General features: G+C 32.5%; 3 protein-coding genes across 6 annotated transcripts; all 3 read left to right on the forward strand.

Annotated features, from left to right (window-relative positions):
• The first annotated feature begins 4,895 nt into the window (after nt 1-4,895).
• Nucleotides 4,896-5,613, forward strand: LOC114422619 (stress-induced protein KIN2-like). Its single transcript, XM_028389071.1, has 3 exons — nt 4,896-5,014; nt 5,133-5,201; nt 5,341-5,613. The coding sequence occupies exons 1-3, from the start codon at nt 4,958-4,960 to the stop codon at nt 5,413-5,415; spliced, it is 201 nt and encodes a 66-aa protein (XP_028244872.1). The 5' UTR covers nt 4,896-4,957; the 3' UTR covers nt 5,416-5,613.
• Nucleotides 5,614-7,369: 1,756 nt separating this feature from the next.
• LOC114422796 (probable 2,3-bisphosphoglycerate-independent phosphoglycerate mutase) lies at nt 7,370-12,037 on the forward strand. Of its 3 annotated transcripts, XM_028389326.1 has the most exons (7): nt 7,376-7,496; nt 7,581-7,613; nt 7,891-8,296; nt 9,355-9,500; nt 9,778-10,054; nt 10,554-10,826; nt 11,303-12,037. In XM_028389326.1, the coding sequence occupies exons 2-7, from the start codon at nt 7,594-7,596 to the stop codon at nt 11,783-11,785; spliced, it is 1,605 nt and encodes a 534-aa protein (XP_028245127.1). In that variant the 5' UTR covers nt 7,376-7,496; nt 7,581-7,593; the 3' UTR covers nt 11,786-12,037. The 3 variants fall into 3 exon arrangements, with proteins under 3 accessions (XP_028245129.1, XP_028245127.1, XP_028245126.1); XM_028389328.1 differs by lacking the exon at nt 7,581-7,613 and having other exon boundaries at nt 7,370-7,496; XM_028389325.1 differs by having other exon boundaries at nt 7,376-7,613.
• Nucleotides 12,038-13,511: 1,474 nt separating this feature from the next.
• LOC114422797 (cell division cycle protein 27 homolog B-like) lies at nt 13,512-23,491 on the forward strand. 2 transcript variants are annotated; one of them, XM_028389329.1, is made up of 16 exons: nt 13,512-14,488; nt 15,413-15,485; nt 15,683-15,792; nt 16,082-16,128; nt 16,636-16,733; nt 17,044-17,345; nt 17,591-17,746; nt 18,552-18,768; nt 19,343-19,569; nt 19,733-19,798; nt 20,508-20,627; nt 21,439-21,515; nt 21,978-22,097; nt 22,191-22,410; nt 22,532-22,813; nt 23,010-23,491. In XM_028389329.1, exons 1-16 carry the CDS (start codon nt 14,384-14,386, stop codon nt 23,058-23,060), a joined length of 2,271 nt encoding a protein of 756 aa, XP_028245130.1. In that variant the 5' UTR covers nt 13,512-14,383; the 3' UTR covers nt 23,061-23,491. The 2 variants fall into 2 exon arrangements, with proteins under 2 accessions (XP_028245130.1, XP_028245131.1); XM_028389330.1 differs by lacking the exon at nt 13,512-14,488 and having other exon boundaries at nt 15,416-15,485; nt 15,733-15,792.
• Nucleotides 23,492-25,454: the final 1,963 nt, after the last annotated feature.

The raw sequence follows: 25,454 nt of genomic DNA on the forward strand, positions 1-25,454 counted from the left end.
TGAAACATCGTAATTTCTCTATCATTAAGTGACTGCAATGGTACACAACAATGTACTAGTATCTTCCATTAACAGAACAAGAATGATAGAATTAAAATAAGTTTTTATTATAAATAACTTTTTTTGTTAATAATATATTTTTTAACATACCCTAAACTTTTTATTATAAATTAAAATTTATTAAAAATTATATGATTTTATATATTTAACATTTTATTTAATGAGTTTATGCATAATTTACAGTAGTTAATAAATTTTAATAAATAATAATAAGTTAGATAATGTGTTAATAACACTTTATTATACTTAAATGGTATTGAAATTTGGCCGTCTATCTTCTTTCTCCCGTCAACACCGTCATTTCATTGACCATAACTTACTACTAAGTATGCAAAACTTGGATAAGTTTAGCCGCCTAAACACTTATACATCTAAGTGTTAATATCATATAGCTAAGTTTTTTGGTAGGATACTATCCCTTTCATTTCAAATGTTCTTTTAATAATAAGTTATGTCGATGTTCCATAAGAACAACAATGTTTCTAGTGTTATAAATTTTATATCTTCTATCAAAAAAATAAATAAATTTTAGTATCTATCCACTAGGAACTTCATCGTTAAACAAATGCATTAACTCCACTCCAATTCCAACTACAAAGGCAGAGATTTAATTAGTCTTCTCATTTATGTGCTCTGCTTCTCCACCCATCAAAATGAATTTCATTGTCAAATTATTACTTCTTTATCTTATATATTATTTACTATATATCTCTTAAAGTTATGTATATTTTTGAAGAAAATATCAATTAATCAGTTGTATTGATTCTACAAGGGTAGTGGTGACATAACTCCGAGCAATTGAACTAGATTGAAATTATGAAAGATGCTAACCTTGTGATGTAATGGAGAAAGGGTTGCATCCTACTTATCATAATCAGTCTTGTCATGTTCAGAAATAAATCTTAAGACATGGTGGTTCAACTACACTAGATAATGAAGTTACATTGACATTGATTGTACTAGGAACCTGAGACACACAGACACAATATGCAAACATGCTAATATATAAATGAATATGTATATTTTTTATAAAGGCATTAAACATCTACAACTACAATAAATTGAAAAAGTGGTTTAGCTTCTTACAGATACCCAAACCAGAGCCACATAAGCCCATAGAGCTAATGCATAAGATCTAAAACTCAACAAATGACAAATGAAAGATACATTAATTGAATTGGAGAGCTAAAACACTATATGCATCATAGAAATATAAATACAAAAGAATCACATTATACAAGATTATATGATTGGTAACAAAACACTGAATTGATCAAATAGATATTTAGAGAGACGAGCTAATATTAAAAATAGAAATAGCCATCATATGCAACAGTAAATTAATGACAATATTACAACAATTAACACATCAAACATGTCAAGTGAACAAGGTTAATCATAATCTTATCACTTGTTCCACTTACTGCATAATGAAAGGATTTCATATTAGATGAATTACCAAAGGTCTAGAACGTTACTTGTGGATCTACTCTCGGGGCTCCTCCAAGCCAGGCTTTGTGGGCTTCATTGCAGCATATGTTGCCATTATTCATGCCGATGCACAAAAATGGAAGAAGAAGCCGCTGCTGTGTTTAGAAATAAGAGAGGACTTTGGCGTACAATGGAATAGAAAACCTAGATAGAGGACCCTTCTTTTGTCCTCTGTTTCAATCGTTCTAAATTGGAGAACCCTCTACTTCAATCGTTTAACCGCGACCTCTGCTAGGGCAACGTTACACCAAAGGGGGAGGGGAACCCTATTCCTAAGGGGAGATCTCTGTCCTGTTACATATTAAACCAGTTGCCATCAACAAATCTGGTTCATTTAATTTTTTTATGGTTAAATCAGACGAACCTAAATGATTATCACTTTTTTTAAACTTACGTTGGGTGCAAAAGGAGTTTCACATTCGCACCCTAGTCTTCGTCATACATCAGTCGCTCATTGATGCATAGCAGGTAATGAAAGCAACCATCTTAACCAACCATATTCTCACTACTTGCTTCTTGTTCATGAATTTCTCGAAGAGCGTTCATATATTGCTTCGTAAAATTCGTTGCTTTTTTAATGTGATTTTCTGTGGAGCAGTTTTGGAGTGGAGTAGAAAGAGTGGTGTCTTCAATGTTGAAGTCAAAACACAACAAACAACTGAGATTTTGCAAACTTTGGTTTTGGATGATGAGACTGTAGAGGTGAAGAGCACTGGATTTGGGGACTTTTCATCTGTCCCTATTGGCAGAATTAGTTATAGATGCAAAAGCAAAGATGGCAATAGATGATAGCAGAAACTTGGTGCCATGGCTTCCATTCCATGTGGAGTTTGTCCACGAATAAACTTTTTTACACCAGATGGAATCATATCCCCAAGAACTTGTGTATATTATAAAAAATGGTTGGACTTCTCAAGGATTCTGGATTCATAGTTCAGATACGACCCTCCAAGACTTCACTGTCAGCTTGCAACTACCGGTTCAGATTGAATTGGGATTATAACTCAACATAAATCGAATTGATTTTTTTTCCGAATTAGTTCAAGAAAAAATGAATGCACTATTTTATAAAACCAATTTGGTTAATCGAATTATTTCTACAAAACCAGTTGGATTAACCAAACTGATTTTCATTTAAATATTTTTTATTTGAAAAAATAGTTCAAAAACTAGTTCGAAATTGGTTCGACTCTTAGAACTAGTTTAAAGTTGGTTAAAAATTAATTCAGTTCAGAACCAATTTTTTAAAATTAGTTCGATTTTGAACCAGTTTTTAAATCAATTTGACTATTTGAAACTAGTTTGATTAAAACAATTTGAAACCAATTCGGTTCGATTTTTTTACCGAACTAACTTTTGCACACCCTAATTAACTGTTGTGTTTGTATTGTAAACTCATGTATCAAAGATCCTGTATTAAAATCAAGTGCACTGGTTGTAACTCTCTTAGTGAGTAATCTCGGTTGGTGATCCTCCTCATTAGAGAAACCTGCCTTTACTACTACTTTATGAATCCTTGAAATAGAAGAAAGGAATGAAAAATGAAAGTTTCTCTTCTGATCATCAGACAGATTAAAGACGCATGTTGTCTCAGTAGAGTTGTGTTGCTTTAGAATCTATTGTAGTGCTTGTACACAAGGTTATCAAACTCGAGAATTTACGTAAACTCGTGAGAATTTCATAGACTCGACTCATGGACTCAACTTGTAGACTCGTAAGAGTCCACTTCATATAAAAATAATAACAAAATATTTATAAATAACATACCAATTAAACATTTCAATAATATAATAAAGCAAAATAGTAAATCATAAATTTCACAATACTTAAATAACCAAGTCTATTAATGCATCACTACTAGATAATAACTTGCAGATGTTATAGTAGTGGTAAATCATTCTCATCGCGAATTTGATGTTATTAGAGAACAAAGGTTTGATGTTATTAAAGGTGAGAATTTTATATTTGAGAATAACACACTAAATGAAGGTATGTTGAACACTAAACAGACAAAAAAAACCCAAAATAACTTACATTTTGGTATAATTTTTTTAACTTCCTGACTCGTTGACTCGGTGGTAAACTCTAGAGTTCACCGAGTTTAAAGAGTTTACCCAGAGTCTACTAAAAAGATTTTACTCAAGAATCAATTCACAGAGGGTAAGCAGACTCATAAACTCGTAAGAGTTAATGAGTTAACTTGAGAGTTTGATAACCATGCTTTTACATAATTGTTTGCTAAACTTGTTTTGGTTGCCATGAGAGTGTAAGATAATGTCACCGGATATTCCTTGTAGTATCTTGGCCAATCATTAGACTTTTAATGTGGGGTATAGATATATGTTGTAGCTTGAGTAGTCTCACTTGACCATATCAATGAATCATTCTCTGCAAGGCTTCTGGGATGTACCTTTTGCAAAGAGGGCAGTACAAATAGTGAAAGTTCTTAATTTTGTTCCTATATTCAATTAAATGTTTGATTGAGATTATTTTGGAAGAATCAATCACTTGATTTCAAAAGTTCTCTCTAAAAGTTAATAAATAAGTATTATTGTTATTTCTCTTAAATAAATCAAACCAAACATTAAGGAAATGATTCAAGAATCAAGATCCAGCAATTTTGAGACCGGAAATGGCTAGTTCCTGCTCTGGATCCAGTGTTGAGCGTAATTGATTAGCTCCCCTGCCAGATGTCTTATATCTTCATGCATGGCCTATTTCTTCCATTAACTTGTCCAATGAATAGAAAAAGCTCTCACATTTTAACGAGAGAGAAGAAGAAGAAAAATAAAAATACGGAGATTTTGTTTTTCACTTAAATAAGAACTTTCTAGAGTTGCACCAGCTAAAAGATTTTGATTTGAGATAGTTTATTTCTTACTGCTTTAACAAAGTTTCTTCGGCTAATTAAATGGTTAAATATTTTCTATTTTGTTGATTAAATTGCATTTTAGCATAGAATAAGATGGGTTTAAACTTTGTTCTTGAAGTCCTAAAGACTTAGTTAAACCTAATTAAGAATGAAGTTTATGTACTAGTTAACTGGCATATCTTAACATACAATTTCTTTCCCTTTTTTTTTAATACCTTTCGATGTTGAACAGTTACGCGCTTTCTATTTTTAGCACGATGGATCCATTCCAATTAGCCTAAGTTTTAGGCTTCTAACTAGTAGTGGTTTTAACAGTCAATTTCACAAGCAAATAGTAACAGAAAGTGTCTGGTCTTAAGCCCAGAATCCTCTCACATAAATGGTGCATATCATTACATGTGTCACTCACCTGATTAATTTGAGCCACTATATATATGCACCTCACAATGAAGAATTACTTACTTACATTTCACACTACGTAGTACTTGTTAAATTACCCTCTTCTTTTTCAAGACCAAAACAGGGAAACTAAAAATGGATCGATCCCAGAATGCGAGCCATCAAGCTGGGCAAGCCATGGGACAGGCTCAGGTAATGAGTTTTAGTGTCTTCAATGTATTCATTCATGCCCTTTAATTTTTTGCTTACCATCCTCAATTTATAGTGGCATATATAATAGCTAGAAATAATGTTATTGCTGCTGATTTAGGAGAAGGCAAGCAACATGATGAACAGTGCAGGGAATGCTGCTCAATCTGCCAAAGAATCCTGCCAAGAGGTTAGAGTAATTAGACCAATTATTTGAACAAAATTTAGCTATATTATGTTGACTTAGATTCTATTCCTATAGAACAATTAAGCTCAAAATGATGGAGAACTTTGTTGATTGATGGAAAATGTTTTGCTGTTGTGCATAGGCTGGCCAGCAAATGCAGCAAAAGGCACAAGGGGCTGCTGATGCTGCCAAGAATGCAGTTGGGGCTAACAAATGAATCTAGTGGATTGGAGATCCCTCTAAGTGGCTATTATTATATATGTCTTTCAATTTTTGGTTTTTTGGCTTTATTTATGCATTGATATGCTTTTGCTTTCAGCATTATTTCCCTTTTCAGACGGATTAATGTGACTGGTTGTGTACCAGACAATCAACTTTCACATTTTCAATAAAAAAAATATAAGTTTCCATGCAATTTCATTCTCATTGTTTCTTTTCTTCAAAGTTGATCCTATATAACTATACTCCAATGCTATTAAGAGGAGATTGCAGATTTTATCCCAAATCTATGTCAGAAATCATTTGTTTGCAGTGTTGGGTCATAAGAAGTTTTTAAATGGTAATATATGTAATGAATAATAAGTGAATAGCACATGGATTGAACCTGGAATGACAACAACACACATCATCCGCAAAGAAAAATCACTTGATATAATAATGTTGTTGCCAACATGTGTTTATGGTTCATTGAGTTATAAATGCCAAGAGGAAAATTTATAGAATCAAGCGTATCGATCATATAGTATTTAGTAATATGAAGGCTTACTATTTAGTATTTAGCATGTTTATAATGGTCCGAGACCATAAAAGGTTTTAGAATCCATTGTTGGCAATAATAAGAAAACGAATTTAATTAAAATACTGCTATTCAATTATAAATTGAGGTTATTGGTTTCTGTAATAGTTATTGTAAAATCCACATTTAAAGAAATTTTTAATTGGTTGATAATGTAAAAATAGTTATATTATCATTGTATGAAGAAAATTAAATTTTAAGAAAATAACAGTGAAAAAGAATTTTAAAAAACATTTATTTTTATACATAAGAAAGCCTTCCCTTGAAAAGAAAATTGATTAGATAGAAAAACTTAAAGAAAGAAAATAGCATTTTAATATAGAGACATTTCTATCCTTATATAAAATGATAAATAATATAACGAAATTTTGAAAAAAAAATATTATTAAATATTACAACACTTAAATTAGAAATCTATTACCAAAATTAAATAAATAATTCAATTATTGATAATCTTTTTATCATGTTTTAAAAAAACGTCTATATAAAATATTTATTTTAATTAAAATGAACATTTTTAAGTGAAACAAACTAGTTATTTTTAGAACAAATTACAATTTTAGTCTTTAAATGAGTAAATTGGTGCATTTTAGTTCCCAAAATAACAAAAATTCCAATTTAATACATTTAAAAAATATGACAATTACTTCTTATAGTTAAAAATTTCGTAAAATAATGACCAATTTAATATTAAATTATAAATTTCATGAACCAAATCTATCATTAAGTTGTCTGAGAGACAACAATCGTAAAAAGTGTGTGATTGTGTTGATTTATAAGGAAAATCAATAATCTTAAAATAACTAAAAACTTATTTAATTCAATAAAAAGTATATCATCATTTAAAAAAATATTTTATAGATATATTCCACTCTTAAAAGGCTCAATTTTATTATATAAAAATGGATTGTTGATATATTTAAACCTTTTCCATGATTTATTCATTATTTTTACAATGATAATTATCTGTAAAGTAAGTAAACTTTTATTTAGTTTTACATTTTGGTAAGTTAAAACGATAATATAATTTAAATTAAATTTACTATATAACTATATTATTACTTATATATAAAGCAATTTTAAAAGGAGTCCTTTTTTCTTTTGAAAGAAAAACACTGTTTTCATAAAATAAATAGGAGAAAAATTATTTTAAAAATTATATTCTTTTTTTAATTTTTTTATTACACACAATGATTATGCACATAACATTGAATCCATAATAATATAATAAGCATGCTGTATTCATTCATTATCAAAGAGTTAAATGTATTCTAATTTTATTCTGCTAGTTAACTAAAAATTATTTTTAAATATGACATGTAATTATTAAAAATACAATAATGTTAATTAACATTCAATTTAAATAATAAAAAGATGAAAAAAAAGCGAGCCTCTGAAAGTGATTAAATTGCGTTGTCTGTCTTAATTCCTCCATCTTAGTCCCCTGTCATTTGCAGACTCATCTCTCTGGATCGCTGATATTCATTGATCAACTTTGAAAGGTTACATTTTTCTTTTAAATATTATTTTCCTTATTAATTTTGTTGCTAATCCATTTCTGTGCATGTTCACTACGCTAAGTTCAGAAATGGGAGATCGATGCAATTGCACATGTTAAGGTTTGAAACGAATTCCGATTGAACCCAAGTTTCCAATTTGAATACTGAACGCAAAACTGAAACAAAGTTCCAATTTTTGTTGATGGGTTTATTTTTTATTTTCTTGCCCTGGATTTTATTCCTGTTTCTCAATAGCAGATTTCTAAGTTTTTTTTTTCTCTTTCCTTTTGAAAGAAAAAAAAATGGTTGAATGTTATTGGTTGTGTCTATATAAGCTGTGAAGCCAAATTGCCGATAGATAAAATGTTTATGCGTATGATACTTATTATGCATGCAGGGATTTGGTGGTGAAGACATCAGTTAGAGTGATTTGTTATTTGCTTTTTAACCCTACTATTTATAACTTGAGGGAAACACGGGAAAAAAGGACCAGAATGAATAGTACACAGGTGCCAAAGAAAAGAGTGGCATTTGTGCTGATTGATGGATTGGCTGATGTGTCACTGCCAAAGCTTGGATACAAGACTCCTCTTCAGGCAGCAAAACTGCCCAACTTGGATGCCATAGCATCTGCTGGAGTTAATGGACTAATGGACCCTGTTGAGGTTGGCTTAGCTTGTGGAAGTGACACTGCTCATCTTTCCTTGTTGGGTTATGATCCCAGGGTTTATTATCGCGGCCGAGGAGCATTTGAATCCATGGGGGCTGGATTGGCCATGTCACCTGGCGATATTGCTTTTAAGGTTGGTTAAGACCCTATTTATGTTTTTTCAAAGCTTACTTTTGTTTGGAGCTATTAAACTTTTTATCTAGTAACTAATGCCTGGTACAAAAACCATCCCCTTCCAAGATGGTTTAGGGTATTGGATTGTTTCAGTTGAAACTTTGATGCAAATTTGATATTAAACCCCTAGATATTTTTCTCAAATGTTGGTACTTGGTATAATATAGAAAGATTTGTATCTTATAATATATTTTTCATGGTTAGCACAGAATAGTAACTCTATTGGAAGCCCTATTGACGTTTTGTCTTCTTTCCTTGCTTTCGTGGATGTGATGACTTCAGATCACAACTTCTTCTCATTTCATAAGTTCTATAAAGGATTTCATGCTCAATTCTAAGATTTAAGCCATATTTAGTATATGTTGACTGCTCTCTGTTGTAGAAAAGAAAAACAAGTGGAAAGAAAAATGATCAGATATTTCAGATTTCTGCCAGAAGATGGTTAGCCCTTTCTCTCTTTCTGTTGATCTCAAATTTTGGACTTAAAGATAGTCTCTTATGGCACATGTATTTTGCATTCAATCACTGTTCACTCATACCTTCATTCAATTTTGCATTCACTCATTCAATTTATGTCTATTCTCTGTAATTTATGTGGGAGACTGTTTGATGTGGTGGTGTGTTTTTTAATTAAAAAAACTAATCATGGTTTCTTTTGGAATATAATGGTGTGTGTGCAGTCCTCTAAATTCTTAAGAAAAATAGTCATCCTAAGAAGCCTAACTTTTCATATTGATAATGCTACTTCAAAAGCTAATCTTTTTGGTACATAGTGGTACTTCATGTCTTTCCAAAATTATTATAGGGGATTCTTTAATAGTCTGAACTTGTGCAGCTTTACCGCAATGCTTTACCAATACAACTTTGGGTGGCATCAGTATTCTTGCCTAGTGGCTACATTACAGATGAATTCCTTACATAGATTGTGCTTTCTTTCTATGTTATGTTGAAATTATTTTCTCAAAGTTAGTTCTGCATTGTCCATGTCTATCACTTAATAAAACATTTTCCTGCTAGTCAAACTTTGCAACTCTCGATGAGAAAACTGGAATAGTCACCAGTAGGAGAGCTGACAGGCACTTTGAAGAAGAAGGCCCCATCCTTTGTGCTGCCCTAGATGGATTGAAGCTGCCATCTTTCCCTCAATATGAAGTCAGAGTCAGGTGAAGATGCCTAAGGTTGCTATAACATTTAAGGGTTAATTGTTAATGTAGGTAACCAATTATTATGGGCAATGTTAATTTTTTAAGGACTAATTGTTGAGCTTTATCTGGCTAAAAGATTTCGTTCCAAAATTTTAAAATTCCGTACTCAAGTAAAATTGACTACCAAACATTTACTAGTATGGGAACTCAAGATTTATGCAGAGTTAAATTAGCAATTCTTATCTACCAAAAGAATTAGCAGTTCTTTATATGTTTTGGCTATTCCTTTTATTAGGTATGCAACAGAACATAGATGTGGAGTAGTTGTTAAAGGACCAAATCTGAGTGGAAATATATCAGGAACAGACCCATTGAAGGACAACCGCTTACTTTTGAAAGCAGAAGCTTTAGATGATTCTCATGAAGCAAGGAACACTGCCGCTGTTGTTAATGAGTTGTCCAAGGAAATAACAAAAATTTTGGTTTCTCATCCAGTGAATGCTAAACGTGCTGCAAAAGGGAAGAACATAGCAAATGTAGTCCTTTTAAGAGGCTGCGGCATTCGAATTGAGGTCTGTTCTTTCAGTTTATTTCATAATTGATACATTATCTTTCAAGCAGTGAAGTGATGCTTAAAGGAAAAACCAAACTTTGATACTTCTTAACCCATTTATGTATTCTGCTACTTCAAAGGAAAGCGCATCAAATATGTAGCAATCATTAGAAATAAAATAACAATATAAAATTGTATGTTTTGCAGTTTTGAGTTTCCAATCCTTTTAGCATCACGGTATGCTGCTTTTTTATTTTTTAATATTGTTGACTTTCAAAAGGAGGTGACTGAGATTTTGAGTTTCGCCACAGAAGTGGTTTTTCTGTAACTTCAGCATTCTCTATATACTCCCTAAATACTTGGATAAAAAGTTAAATGGCAGTTGGTCTGTTAATTATATCCTCTGTCTGAGCCAATAAGAATAAACTATAATATGATGAACTGCAGTCCAGGTTATAAAAGCTAATGTGTGTCCACGTATTTGCTGTATGCATCTATCACTAAATTGTATATTACAGGTTACCCCATTTTTAAATAGACATGGTTTGTGGCCATGCATGGTAGCTCCAACGAAAATAATTGCTGGCCTGGGCTTATCACTTGGTATTGATATTCTAGATGCTCCTGGAGCAACTGGGGACTATCGAACTTTACTAACATCAAAAGCATCAGCAATATCTAAGGCACTCTCAGCTCCTTTACAGTCCTGTCCCAGAGTTTTTGTACCTGGAGAGGATGAGCTTAAAGCAGGCCGGTCAGATGGCTATGACTTTGGATTTCTTCATATTAAGGTCATAATTTTACGACTTTTGGTTTCATTATCTGCTTTTACTATTTGCCTCCTAGCTGTTTCAGAATCCCATTTTATAGATGGACAGTTTTCCACCATCTTTTTGCTGCAATGCAGAAATTGAGAAGTGTTAATTTGTAATTGAATCTCTGGCCTAATGTAAAGGATATGATGCATATTGCAAACAAATGCCTCCTGTTTAGTGCTGCTGTTGCATGCTCCTCTTGAAGAATAAGACTGTCAAAAAATGATATTGAATCCAGGAAAAGTAAAACGGACATACAAAAATTAAGCATTCCTAGACTCTTAGAATATGACACCACAGCACAATATTAGAGTTAATTCTTCCATCTTTTTTTCTTAGAATGCTGCTCCTTCATTTCTCCTTCTTCTTACCCTGTTCTAGCCTTCTAGGTTATATTTATTTATAAATCTTTGGATTATTTAATTCTGATGAGACCTTATATGGTATTACAGGCAATAGATGATGCTGGCCATGACAAAGCAAGCATCCTCAAAGTCAAAGCATTAGAAGCTGTAGATAAAGCCTTGGGACAGCTGGCAAGGCTTCTATGGGAAGCAGAATCAACAGGAAAATTTCAGTTTTTCCTTTGTGTCACAGGAGATCACTCTACTCCAGTAGAATATGGAGATCATAGCTTTGAATCGGTCCCGTTCGCAATTTGCCGGTTGAAAGACTTTGTTGGTGCAATTGGGGAATCCACTATTTCCAAATCTTCTCTTGACCCATTTCCTATTCCAAGTGTTAAGTCGGGTGAAGACTTGCTTGATGATTTGGAAACAGAAGAGAGAGACAAATGCTGTGAAGCTTATAGTGGTGATTCGGTTTATGAGCTGAATGAAGTGGCAGCTGCAAAGGGATGTCTGGGGCGTTTCCCTGGGGGAGAAATGATGGGAATTATAAAGAAATTCATTAACTTAGATGCGGGAACTGATTAACTAAGGAAGCTAGGAGTTGTTATGAGACTTTTTCTTTTCTCACTCTGAAATCAAAGTGATTTCAGTTTCAGGGTACAAAAAATCAAATTTTGAACTTTTGTACTAAGTGTAGAATAAGAAGCTTTGTTCTCAAAATAACTATGTAAACTCAACTTAAATAAATTTCTCTGTTGTTTTTGCACTCTCGTAGGAGAGTCCTAAAGCTTGATATGAATTCAAGAAATTCTGATGAGCTTCTGTTGTGTGACTTGACATGAATGTGTTCTCTAGAAATCATTATATAATCTCATAAAGAAAAGAAATCATCATATTAGCTGCAACAATCCATTTATTGGAAATGAAAAAAAAATGCGATAAATGTAAACGAAAACGAGAAGTTTATAATATAAAATAAAATATTAGTGGTACAAGGAGTTACTTTGATTATGCAAGAAAAAAAAAACAAAAAAAATAGTTTTTGTGAAATTAAACGTATTAGTTTTTGGTTATTAAATCTTCTTTATTAATATTATGTCAAAAGTTTTTGCGCATCTGAATGATGGCATCATTCATGTTTCCCCTCTAAGCCTGTAAATTTTTTTTGGTGGAACTCTAAGCCTGTAAATAAGTACATTTAATCTGGAGATTTCCTATTCTTTCCATTTCCAATCTTCTATCATCATTCCGACATAAAAAATTTAATCCATAATAAAAATTGTGACATCATTCAAATTGACCTTAATAAATGTAAATGCACTCGAAAGGCATCATCATACATCATGATCATGTTGAATTTTTTTTATCTCATCAAAATGTTAAAAGTGACGAACGAAGTCTATTTTTTATTTTATACTTGATCACGTTTATTTTTTAAGTAACTCTACCCAAACCATTTTTTATATATTACAAACCCAAACAAATTTAATACACATTATTATTTTAAAGATCACACGCCGAACATGCATGTTAAGCTCGTTGTTATCCTTATAAGAATGTATTATACATAAAAAAAAATGAGTTTAGACATATCAGTATAGAGACAAATTCTCCTTAATTGTGTTATTCACAGATTAAGCAACGATCATCTTCATTTTATTCGTTCGTGACAATAATTACATGTATTAAACCTCTTTAATGTTAGATTCATATCATTCACACTTTACAAAAATGAATATTTCTGCTGATATCCTCACGATGAAGAAAAGAGATACATATGATGTTTGGTATTGTATAACTGCTGCTTATGCACTTAACATAATTTTTGTATGCCTTGTAATTCTATTTTCCTTTACTTTGTTAATATAAAAATATTTATTTTTCTACGATTAAATTTATGGCCGTTAATTTTATATATATATATATATATATATATATATATATATATATATATATATATATATATGAAATTGCAATAGAACATTTGAGATGCAACAACGCATGAGTGCATGACATCACCAACAATGTCACGTGAGCTATTTTGAAATTGGAGACAAGGCACGTGTCATCACACCCATGCTGTATTTTCATTTAATTAGATGGGTTGACGGATTTTATCGTACGAAAATAAAATATTTTCCGCACTATACAAAAATAAAATAGACCGATGGATGAGTTTATTTTAAAAATCGAAGGATTCTGTTTTTTTTATATATATATTTTATTTATTTATTTTCTTCTTTTTACCGATTTTTTTTTCTTCTTTTCTTTTATTTACCTCAAACCCCCTCCTTCCTCCGCCATCCCACCATTCTTTCACTCTCACACACGAAATCACTCTAATTTCACAAAATCACACCCGTCAAAACATGTAAAAGATCAAGATTTGAATTGAAATAACTATAACTATTAAATTTATGAATTGTTCACATTCCATGTGAAATGAGCTAAGGTTAAAAGCAAAACTGGAATTCAGAATGATTGGGAATTGACCCTGTAACATGATACGCAGCAGAGAGAAAAAGGGGAACATCTTCCGCCGCGAACCACCGTGTACCGTCGCCGGAGGGGATTTCCGGTGGCGGCGTTTCATTTTCTCCTTCCTTCCTCCTTTCTCTCCGATCACCACGCGCCGCCGCGAAAAGCATTATCGCTTTTCCTTTTTTTCACTTTCATCCTTTTGCTTTTCTTATTCATCCTTTTACCGTATCCCACGACCACCGATGGCACCACGGCGGCGGTGACCAGCGCGGAGTTGAAGGGTCGCGACTGGGTTTTGCGTGTTGCGGATGTCGTAGGGGAAGGAAACAAGATCGTTGGAAAAAAACGGCGGAGATGATCCACCGCGTTAATCATGGCCTCGCGGTTGAGAAGGTGTAACCAGATCTGCGTTTTGGTAAAGCAAAGAGAAAGAGAAGGAAGAGAGAGGGAAAAGGGTATGATGAGAAAGAAAGAAAGAAAGAAAGAGTTAAAAGAAGAAAACAAGAAAAATGACAACCGTAGATCTCTGAATTAAATAATCTGACGGATACAAATTACTTTCGTACCGTGCGAAAAACGTTTTACTTTCGCACGGTAAAATCCTTCTTGATTTGATTTGATTTTGAACCGAAACCAAAACCCTCTCTTTTTTCCATTTATTTTCTTCTTCTCTGAAATCGAATTCGAAAGTAGCAAGCAGCCATGGAAGCGATACTCGTGGATTGCGTGCAGAAGAGTCTTCGGCATTTCATGCACTCCAACGCCGTCTTCCTCTGCCAGCGTCTCTGCGCCGAGTTCCCCACCGAGGTAGTATTCAATTTCCTTCAATTTTCCTCTCCTTCATTTGATTCCTCAGAAACTTCGAGAAAATGGAATTAGAGATGGAAGTTTCTCTCCCTCCGTTAAAAGCTCCGAAAACTTCACTGTTGTAAGCTCCGAGATCGGTGGATTTATACATGATGATTTAAATTGGGTTCATGATGGTAATTTGAAGGTTCAAGTTTAATTTTGGCTCTTTGTTAGTTTTGTGAGACTAGTGGATTTATACATGATGGTTTTCCCTCTTCCAAGGTTTGAACTTTTAAGTTGCGTGTGTGCACTTTGTGATAATAGTGAAAGGGTTTCTTTTCATGTGAGGACTATTTACTACGAGGTATAGCTTTTTTTTTTGCAAAGGGTTAGAAGATATTTTTGTGCTACTTTATGAAGAGACTTGTACCTTAAATTACTTGTACCATACAACAAGTCTGAAGCAGAAATCAATTAAATAAAAAAATGTCAACATGATGTTTGGACTCGGTTCTTGTAATGTAGTATTATGTTTATTTATATTTATATTTATGTGTGTAAATGTGATGTCTATCTAGACTTTGTTTGTTCTTCTGATTTATTATAGATGTTGGCTCAATATTTTTAGGCTAAATAATATTTCTGATACTTGGGTATTTAGCTGTCCTGAATGATGTTGTATGATCCATGTAGCCGACCTCACCTGATGGGATAAGACTTTGTTGTTATTGTTGTCTCAATATTTTTTGAGTTGATGAGTATTCTTCTTATTTGTTGTGCCTAAGACATGCTCAAGTGATGATTTTTTTATCCTTGTTAGTTGTTTCTTCATGTTCATTAGTGGTCCTTTCTTTAGCTATATATTGAACATCACTTGCTGAAGGATATCTTTACTCTCTTCGTAGTATTGTTGGATGACTATTTTTCCTGGATATTATACAGACAAATCTCCAATTGTTGGCTAAATGTTACTTGCAGAATAATCAAGCTTATTGTACGTATCATATCTTAAAGGGTAAGTTTCTTTCAATATTTGTGTGCCAATCAGTTTGGAATCACATTCCCAATCCTATTAATTTTAAATATCACCATACCTCATCTTTTTCCTGAATTTCTTTTGAATAGACAATGTTTTCTTTCCTTTGTTTGCTATTATTTCATAGCTGTGCTTCTCATTATGTATCTCGTTCTTTTTGTCATTAATGCTTGAAGGAGCGCAAATGGCTCAATCTCGGTACTTGTTTGCAATATCATGCTTTCAGATGGGTCTTCTTAGTGAAGCTGAAGCAGCACTGTGTCCTGCTAATGAGCCTAGTGTAGAGGTACAAAGTGTAATTTAAAATATATTTTAAATTAAGAATGGTTTTCCAAACTTTTTAATGGTCTCTAGGTGACCTTAGCATTTGTCTCATAAATCATTGGTTATATTTTTATCTTTCTTGTTTTTGTGTATTCTTTCTCAAATTTACTATTGTTAAATGCATTATTCTTGTATGACTTAGTTCTAGCATGCTGCACTTCTTTAAGTTGTTTCTTATTATAATTTGTCAATACATTTGCTAGGAGAAGTAAAATGACTACTTAAGTTTTGTTGCTTTCTTCTCTATGTAGGTTCCAAATGGGGCAGCTGGTCATTATCTGTTAGGGCTGATTTACAGGTTGCTAATCTGTCTTACTTACCATCAACATCTAGGGTTTATTAGTTTATCTGAAATTTGCTTTTAATATTGTTTGAAAGGGAATAATCTGACTTTTCTTGAATAGAAATAATCAAATAACTTTTTGTTGGAGGACTTCAGAACAAAATCCTCTTTTGGATTGAAAAATACTCCTTTTAATAATCACTATTTTAATATATGATTTGTAGTTTTGTACATTCAAAATGTATGAAAATATGATCTATTCAATTACCTTTTTATTGATGTTCAAGTTTTTCAAAGTTTGACATGAAAAAAAATGATAGATAGTTGTAATTCAACAATTGAATCAATGAAAAATACATTTCATAGAAAGACATTGGATGCTGTAACTGGAGTCAATTCCATATATTTGTGTATGTGTGTGTGTACACATATGTATGTATGTATGTGTGTATGTCATGCTAGCTTGCCACATTTGATAAATCCACCTTTCTAAATTTCTTTGGCTGTTATTCTCTTTTTCAGATACACTGACAGAAGGAAAAGTGCCATACATAATTTTAAGCAGGCACTCTCAATGGATCCTCTAATGTGGGCTGCATATGAGGAGTTGTGCATATTAGGTCTGTATTATGATATTCAACTTGCTCACTGGGCAAGCTTGCCGCCCTCCTTTAAATTGACAATGTATGATATCAGAATAACACAATCACTAATCATTTAAGCATTCTGTTTGGGTGACGGACTGAAAACTTGAAAAACTGGCCTTGGATCTTGATGCTCTAGAAATTGTTTATATTCCCTTTGCTTTTGACTCTTGAGATTTGTCAATATAACCATTTCAAAATTTATTGATGTTCTGTGTTGAGTGTCACCTTTGTGTGTTTGTGTCTGTGTCTTGTCTTCATCAATTATCACCATGCTGTTATTTAGGTGCTGCTGAAGATGCAACTGCAGTTTTTGGTGAAGCAGCTGCTCTTTGCATACAAAAACAATACCTACATTGCTCGACCTCTTCTAAGTTGCATTCATCAGCTGAGGATTGTAATATAGTTGACACTAGACACTCTGCCTCAGAAGACACAAGTCCTAGGCAACTGAAACTCATGCAGAGCATGAAGGATATTCCTGGAAATCATCATGGGCCATCCATTTTAGGAGGAACTGCTCAACCAATTAATAGTGGTCTGTCTAACATATCATTTTATAACACCCCATCTCCAATGGCAGCACAGGTAATTGCATCTGATTTCATATCATGTACACATTAATGTTTAAATATTTTGGATAAGCTAAACTATTTGAGTCATAATTTCTGTGATTTTGATTTTTGAAAATGGTTAGCTAAGTTCAGAATCAGAAACATTAGTCAAAAGTGTCCTATTATTTCATAAATGAATGCATGTTGCTTGGTTTATTGAATATGTATTTCATGCCCAATTTTCTTTACAACATTTGATATTTTTGTTCACCTCTTTAGTTGTCAGGTGTTGCTCCACCCCCTTTGTGTAGGAATGTGCAGCCTAATGGCCAAAATCTGAGCTCACTTAATGCTGACACTTCTCCTAAGTCAACAGTGAACTCTACCATTCAAGCCCCTCGAAGAAAGTTCGTGGATGAAGGAAAGTTACGGAAGGTTGGGGACCTTATTGCTATAAGACTTCTGCTGTCTACTTCCTGTGCATCACTAAATAAACTGACCTCCTTGCTTGGCATTTTATGCCTTTAAGCATTGATCTGAAAATTGTCTTTTTAAGAGTCTAAAGGCTACTTATTATACAATGACTTACCTAATGTAAGGACCTTGTTGGTGGGTGATCTGTAAGTAACTCTGTAAACGCTCGTTGAGCCTTGAGGCATGCCCTGACCCTGGTGAGCCCTCAGGACCCAACTCACCTATTACACAAAAAAAAAGAAAAAAAATTATACAATGACTCACTTAGTGGGGCATGGCTAGGTTATTGTTGTATAGAAATTGATTTGATTGAGTAGCTTAATGTAATGTACCATGACAATGGTGGATACTCTTTTTCTTCTGTTTGGGCAGTATTGGTACTGATATATTAATTTTTTTGTTTAAGATTGAGTAAACTGACAGTCTTCACTCCAAGCATTCAGTACGGACTATGGAGTGTCCTTCATCATAAGAAAGCCAGGCTTTATTATTTAAACTTTAGTTGACATCACAATTGTTTTATTTAGTCAAGACTCATGAGTTTGATTAAACTGCATCTTAATTTATCTTTTGTTTCCCTGGCACCATTTGTTCTCATTTATGTGGTTGTAGACTTGGAGTGTGTTTGGATTAGTTTATTTTGCTTTCAGGAAAAAAAATCTTTTGATCAAAACTCTCAGTTGGATGCTTGAGTCTTATGCATTGCATTATATTCTTGTTTTTTTCACTCTGTACTGTTCCTTGTACTTCTGTTTAATTGCTTCAGATTTCTGGAAGATTGTTTTCTGATTCTGGTCCTCGACGTAGTTCAAGACTCTCTAGTGATGCAAGTGTAAATGCAAACGCTAATGCAACTGCTGTATTGGGAAATGGAACCAGTAACTCTTCTAAGTATCTTGGAGGGTCAAAGCTCAGCACTATGGCATTTCGTTCCATGACAGTTCGTAAAGGGCAGTCATGGGCCAATGAAAATGCTGATGAAGGTGATGGATCTCTATATATAGCATATCACTGTTTTACTGTATTCTTGTGTCTTTTGTAATGTTATACTTTGTAAAGATGATTGTTTTGATGCTGTGGTAGTTAATTCTCTCATGCAGAAATGCAACCCAGCCAATGATTTTGTATTTTTTTCTGCAATTATCTTCTATGCTATTGCCTTTTTGAAATGATTATGAGAAGCATAGCTATCAATCCTAGATAGCAGTTCTGAATGGCTAACCCCAAAAATGCTATAGTGGGACGGTGGCTATCCCTAATATTGGAGATGCTAGATAAATAGTTTATACCAACAATAATTGATAATTACTGAGTTTGAATAAGTATAGAGTACGGATAATTAAACGATTGATATTGATATCTGTTATAAAATAGTAACCTAATACTATTTATTCTACTAATCTAGTACTGATATTGTACTTACTAGCTTAATACTAGCTCTACTAACATAACAAGACTCCCAAGTTCTAGGCTCTACCATGATAATATTAATTCCAAATTTCTAATAATATTTTTAAACAGCTAATACTTAATGAGTCCTTTTTTTTTTGTCTTCAGGGATTCGTAATGATGTTTTAGATGATTCTCGTTTAAATGTCGCATCGACTACTTCTAGTTCTTCTTCTACCATGGAAGCTAAATCTTATGAGCAAGAAACAGCAAATTTTCCAATTGGTGGACAAATAGTGAGTGGTTCAAAAGTCATATCTGGTGCTTCAGAAATACTGACAATTCTAAGAATTTTTGGTGAAGGCTGTAGACTGTCCTATTTGTATAGGTGCCAGGTATTAATTAATTACCATTTCTTGTAAAAAAAACATAATATGTATTTATCTATTCATTGTTATTTTTTATTTAGGTATACATAGAAAGGCATAATGAAATGAAGATGATACATTTGTCCTGGATTGCATTTAGTTGTCTAATATTTGTATATTTGTTAAACAGGATGCACTGGATACCTATATGAAACTTCCACATAAGCATTACAATACTGGTTGGGTTCTTTCCCAGGTAATATTGGTTGCTCAGCTTGCAATTTCTGGTCTTTCATAGGCTGTGTATTAATTTAGCATTATACTGCATTCAGATTTATGATGCTATATTCCAATGTTTTGTTGGCTGTACCTAGAAAAGAAAGTTTTTCCTTGATGGAGTTACTTTCTTCAGTTTCCCACCTGATGTATTATCTTTTATTTCTGGATTCCTAGAATTTCTCATCCACAGTTGTTGAGATTGTGATCTTTCTATCGTCTTGTAGAGTATTCATCAAAATAGGTTTCAAATAGAGTGAAACTTTTTACTGAAATTATCTTGTCTTATTCATTATCTTCGTCTTCCTTTCATTCTGCTCTTGTGGTCATCATCATCATCATCTTTTGAATCTTGTTTCAATCAATTTCTTTATTGGAATAGTTCTGCATGACACTTGAGTTGTTTGATATTTTCAAGATTGTAAAATAATGTTAAAATTGGGGTCTAGTTGGAAAAGGAGTAAAAGAGAATACGAATACTGATAAGTAATGAGATTGCATTTATTGATAAATACAAAGCTCAAACACCTAGAGTATGTTTATTTTATATTTGATACTTTCAAGTACTAGTGTAGTACTATCAGCATAAGCCCAAACCTGCTTAAATTCTTGATGGTTATTGATCTAGAGATTCTTTCTGGTGCATATCACTGACTTTTTGTAATATGATGCTTGGATGTTTTAAGCAGGTCGGAAAAGTGTACTTTGAATTGGTTGATTACTTAGAAGCTGAGCAGGCCTTTGGCCTTGCTCGTCAGATTATGCCTTATAGTTTGGAAGGAATGGATGTATACTCAACAGTCCTTTATGTAAGTTTATATTATATTTCATCAGTTTCTGTAATATATCATGTATTATATAGACAATAATAAATGTTCTTTGAATTGATGAACCTGGAGGGATTCGGGTGGAGAGGAATGAAAAGCTAGAACAAACTCTGGATAGTGGCGGTGTGTAAAAACGTGTTAACAAATGCAATATACTAACCCCTATTTATACTAATAATCCTAATCCTAATTAAATAAGGAAATATATATGAAAATGAGAAAATCACTCTTAAGAGATCATCTAAGATATCAAAATATACCATGGTAAAATAATTATAAAATGAAATATTTCTTGATATTCTATGTTTCTAGCATGAATAAAGCATGTGACTTGTTTTCCTCTGTTACCTTTGGCTCAGATTTGTGGTTGGTTCAATTAGTAAAGCCTCTTGGTAGAAAAATCATGCCATTATCAATGATGGCAAATTCATGATACAAGGGAACTGAGGATTATATCCAAAGAGAGAGCTAATTTCACTTAATAGTCTGATGCACCTTTTGGTGGAAAGTATTATAGTTAATGTCAGCCTAACCAGTAAAATTACTCCTGAGCATGTTCGAGGCTAAGGCTTCTCTGATGTTGTAGGCTATTTATATAAATAAATTCCTTGTTTTATGGCACTCATCTGCAAATTACAAAAACACCGTGAAAATTTATGTGCAGCATGGCCTTCTTGAGCTATTTTACTTTATTGTCTTTCTTTAGCTTGCTGCTTCTATTTCATGTCTAATCATTGAATACATGTCTGCATGCGTAGTGCTTGACCAAAAGACTAACTTATCTCTGGTGCAGCACCTAAAGGAAGATATGAAGTTAAGTTACCTGGCTCAGGAACTGATATCAACTGATCGTTTAGCTCCTCAATCTTGGTAGGCTTATATCAAACTTCTTTCTGATTATTCAATGTACTGATTTTTATGTTTTCTGTTTTAAAATTGTTTCCCTTAAAAGTCATTTCTACTTGCTATTATCCGTAATTACTTTACCAGAGTGGTTCAAACTGCATGGCTTTGTGCAGGCATGTATGCATGTGTGTGAGCCAAAACTGGGTTGCATGTTTGCAAGTGCATTTGTTGTTGGCTGATGCCACATTTCAGACATATATATGATAACATTAGTGTCTATATTCTTACCTACTTCCATTTGAGATACAAGGTTTTCCATATCTAGCCCATTTGTGTATATTGCTATTTTGCCTTACCTGAGCTATCTTTTTTCAAAAAAAAATCATAAAGTATATTTATATCATAACATTACCTGCTATTTGGCTTATCTATTCTGATTATTATCATTCTATCTGGGTTTATAATTTTGGTTGAATGCTCTGGTAGGTGTGCCATGGGTAATTGCTATAGCCTGCAAAAGGATCATGAAACTGCACTGAAGAATTTTCAACGAGCTGTTCAACTGAATCCCAAATTTGCATATGCACACACCCTTTGCGGACATGAGTATGGGCCTGCCTTTTTGTTTATATTACATACATGAGTGTTTGCGTACCTTCTGCAACTTTTTCTGGTCATCTAATTCATTGCTACTTACAGGTATGTTGCACTAGAAGATTTTGAGAATGGAATCAAATGCTACCAGAGTGCGCTCAGGGTTGATGCAAGGCATTATAATGCTTGGTATGGACTTGGAATGGTGTACCTTCGCCAAGAAAAGTTTGAGTTCTCTGAACATCATTTTCGAATGGCTTTCCATATCAATCCACGCTCATCTGTTATAATGTCATACCTTGGTACAGCTTTGCATGCTTTAAAGGTTAGTCTCTTGCCACACTAATTGAAGTAGTACATACAAATAAGAACTACATTTGTCTTTGGCTTGTATTTTGTACCTCGAGAATTCTGAAATCATGTTACACTTGCTATATGCTTGACAGAGAAGTGAGGAAGCGCTGATGGTAATGGAGAAGGCTATTTTAGCTGATAAGAAAAATCCCCTTCCAATGTATCAGAAGGCGAATATACTCATAAGCTTGGAAAAGTTTGACGAGGCATTGGAAGTCCTAGAGGAGCTTAAAGAGCATGCTCCTCGCGAAAGTAGTGTCTATGCTTTGATGGGCAGGATCTATAAAAGGCGTAACATGCACGAGAGAGCAATGCTTCATTATGGTATTTCTTTAGATTTGAAACCATCTGCAACAGATGCTGCTGCTATCAAGGTGATTGGCTTCTAACAGCAATCATTTTGCTCTTAACTGGTCAACAATTTTCACAATTTACATTTGCTTATCCTTAAGCTTTCTGATTGGTTGGTTGAAAGTCCAGTTACTTCTGTATTTCATAAACTGTTGGGTACTAAGTGTTGGAACTTGTTGTCACATTTTCTTATTCAACTTGAAACTTCATCTTTAACAGGCTGCCATTGAGAAACTGCATGTACCAGATGAGATGGAAGACAACTTGTAGCTAGATGTATGAAGTGCAAAGTGCTAACTTGGTGTAAATTACCAGCATTTGAATCCTGATCACAGGGATTTGGCTCTGCTTGTGCTTTCGGCAAAATTGTTCACTAAAGCAGCACAACTGCTTGAGGAGTATTTATTCATGCAGCCATCACATCACGTCCATCTAAGCGACGGATCTCTCTCTTTTAAGTGACCAGAGTTTTGTAGGAGATTCACATATTAATAGGAGGACATGATGTAACAAAGGTGCCAAGAAGCTCCTATATATACCTAGGGCTGGGCAAAAAGAACTGAATTGAATTGGACTGAAACTGATAAAAAAAAATACTTTTTTTTTTATTGAGAATTGAACCGAATTGTTAGTCAGTTCAGTTTTTAAAAAACTGATCTGCTTCAAGAAAACTGCTATCTGAACCGAACCTTTACATTGAATTGAATCATTATTAAAAAAAAAAAAAAAAAAAGCGCTGTGCGGAAGAGCCTCTACTCGCTCACTAGTCACGACACGGCTTTGAACATGGGCTTGGCATCTTCCTAGCACAGTGACAGGACTTTTGAGATTTACTGCAAATAACCTTTTTTTAACGTTAACGTGGAATATCTCAAACAATATGACATAAATAATAGTTAGTTAATTGAGTAATTTATTGTTTTTATAGCAATATAATTTAGTTAGTTAAATAGATATTAAATTTATAGTTACCAATATAAAAAAGTAAACAATTTAGTTTTTTAATTTATTAATAGCATGATAGTATAATAATAAATACAAATATTAAAAAGATCTGACATTATTATTTACATATACTATTAAAGAAAAACATAAACAATATTAAAATAAAATAAAATAACTTCTATGTTATATATATTTGTGTAGTCTTCTGGACACCAATATGAATCTCAGTATATAAATGTCACAAAAAAAAAATTCTTTTCATGCAAAAAAACTTGGTATTTTTTTTAATAATAGTGTCAGAAATAGACGTGAACTTATATTTTAATAATGTTATGATTAAAGAAACTAGTGTTATAGATAATTCTTCAATGGGAATACGAATTATTACGAAATCTAAAGTTATAAAGCAAAGTGTTTAACCAATGTGGTATTTTGTAATTAAAAATGAAAATAAAAAGTTATTTTTTTCAAAACAAATGACTCTTAGAAACAGTTTGGACTAATTTTGAGCAGTTTAATTTAAACTGGTTTAGTTCAGTTTGTCCTACCTCTAAAACAGTTTGATTCAGTTCATCCGAACTATTTGACAATTCAATTTGGGCGAACTACAAATATTTTAATCGAATAGTTGTGTTAAGAAAATCTACATGTATCAATAATTTAAATTGAACAATCTAGATGTATCAATTCAGTGGGGGCGAACTACAAATTCAGTTCGGTTCGGTTTAAATTGAACAATCCTACCTATATTTATACGAATAATTGTGTTAAGAAAATCTACATGTATCAATAGTTAGTCCATTCATTTGTTAATAAATCACAGCTTTAGTCTGTTGCCCTTGGTTCATCTCAGCAAATTCTTTAGTTTCTTTTCTTTTTTATCCTTCGTTTTTATAAGTGGCAAAACGTAAAGTGAAATAAATTAGTTAAGTAATGGCTCGGAATTATAGCATTTGCCAAGACGGAGGTAGCATATAAATATGATTAACATAATTTTTTTTTACACAACCATTATTCTCAAAGTTGCTCTTTTACTCAATGTTCAATCTCGTCCAATTTTTTTCACATATCCCAAATTCTCAACTTTATCTTTTTATTTATTTTTATAAAATGGATCCAAATCAATTCGGTCTCAATCACCGAAACATTTTGGATGTGATAGTCAACAAAATTTATTATTGTTTAATTATGTGATTTTATCATCTTAATGTAAATTTTTTATGTCGTGATAATTGTGATTTTATTTATTTTTTATAATTTTAAATAAAAATTTGATTTAGTTATGTTTTTTGTATTATCAAAAAAATATTTTTTATAAAAATTAATTTTTATTTTGTATTATCAATGAAAGATATTTTATGTGATGATAAAAATTATTTTCATAACTTTAATTGTGTTTTTTAATTATTTTATAAATAAGATAATTATAACTTAATAAATAAAATTATTGATAAAATATAAGTATGTGGATTTTTTTGGTGAAACCAATTAAGAATACAAACAATGGTATTAAATTGGAGATAATAGGTATTTGTATTGGGAAGAGTAAAATTGAGTGATGTTTATATATGTGAGACTTATTTAAGAATCCAAATGTATTAAGTTAGACACGTTTTTGAGATTCAAATTCAAAAATACTAATCACTTGAGTTAGCAATTGAATTGTGTAGAGTAAGTTGAGTTAGGTTAGCTTGGGTTTTGATTACTAGTATTTAGTTT

Source organism: Glycine soja, chromosome 8, assembly GCF_004193775.1.
Source record: "Glycine soja cultivar W05 chromosome 8, ASM419377v2, whole genome shotgun sequence".
Lineage (NCBI taxonomy): Eukaryota > Viridiplantae > Streptophyta > Magnoliopsida > Fabales > Fabaceae > Glycine > Glycine soja.

What these genes read in the sequence shown, in the direction of transcription:
- LOC114422619 (XM_028389071.1), top strand. Translation starts at nt 4,958, where the DNA reads ATGGATCGATCCCAGAATGCGAGCCATCAAGCTGGGCAAGCCATGGGA. An exon ending in AAGCCATGGGACAGGCTCAG is followed by an intron (nt 5,015 to 5,132) that starts GTAATGAGTTTT and finishes CTGCTGATTTAG; the next exon opens with GAGAAGGCAAGCAACATGAT. An exon ending in CCAAAGAATCCTGCCAAGAG is followed by an intron (nt 5,202 to 5,340) that starts GTTAGAGTAATT and finishes TGTTGTGCATAG; the next exon opens with GCTGGCCAGCAAATGCAGCA.
- LOC114422796 (XM_028389325.1), top strand. Translation starts at nt 7,594, where the DNA reads ATGCAATTGCACATGTTAAG. An exon ending in CTGGCGATATTGCTTTTAAG is followed by an intron (nt 8,297 to 9,354) that starts GTTGGTTAAGAC and finishes TTTTCCTGCTAG; the next exon opens with TCAAACTTTGCAACTCTCGA. An exon ending in CAATATGAAGTCAGAGTCAG is followed by an intron (nt 9,501 to 9,777) that starts GTGAAGATGCCT and finishes TCCTTTTATTAG; the next exon opens with GTATGCAACAGAACATAGAT.
- LOC114422797 (XM_028389329.1), top strand. Translation starts at nt 14,384, where the DNA reads ATGGAAGCGATACTCGTGGATTGCGTGCAGAAGAGTCTTCGGCATTTC. An exon ending in CATCTCCAATGGCAGCACAG is followed by an intron (nt 17,346 to 17,590) that starts GTAATTGCATCT and finishes TCACCTCTTTAG; the next exon opens with TTGTCAGGTGTTGCTCCACC. An exon ending in ATGAAGGAAAGTTACGGAAG is followed by an intron (nt 17,747 to 18,551) that starts GTTGGGGACCTT and finishes TAATTGCTTCAG; the next exon opens with ATTTCTGGAAGATTGTTTTC.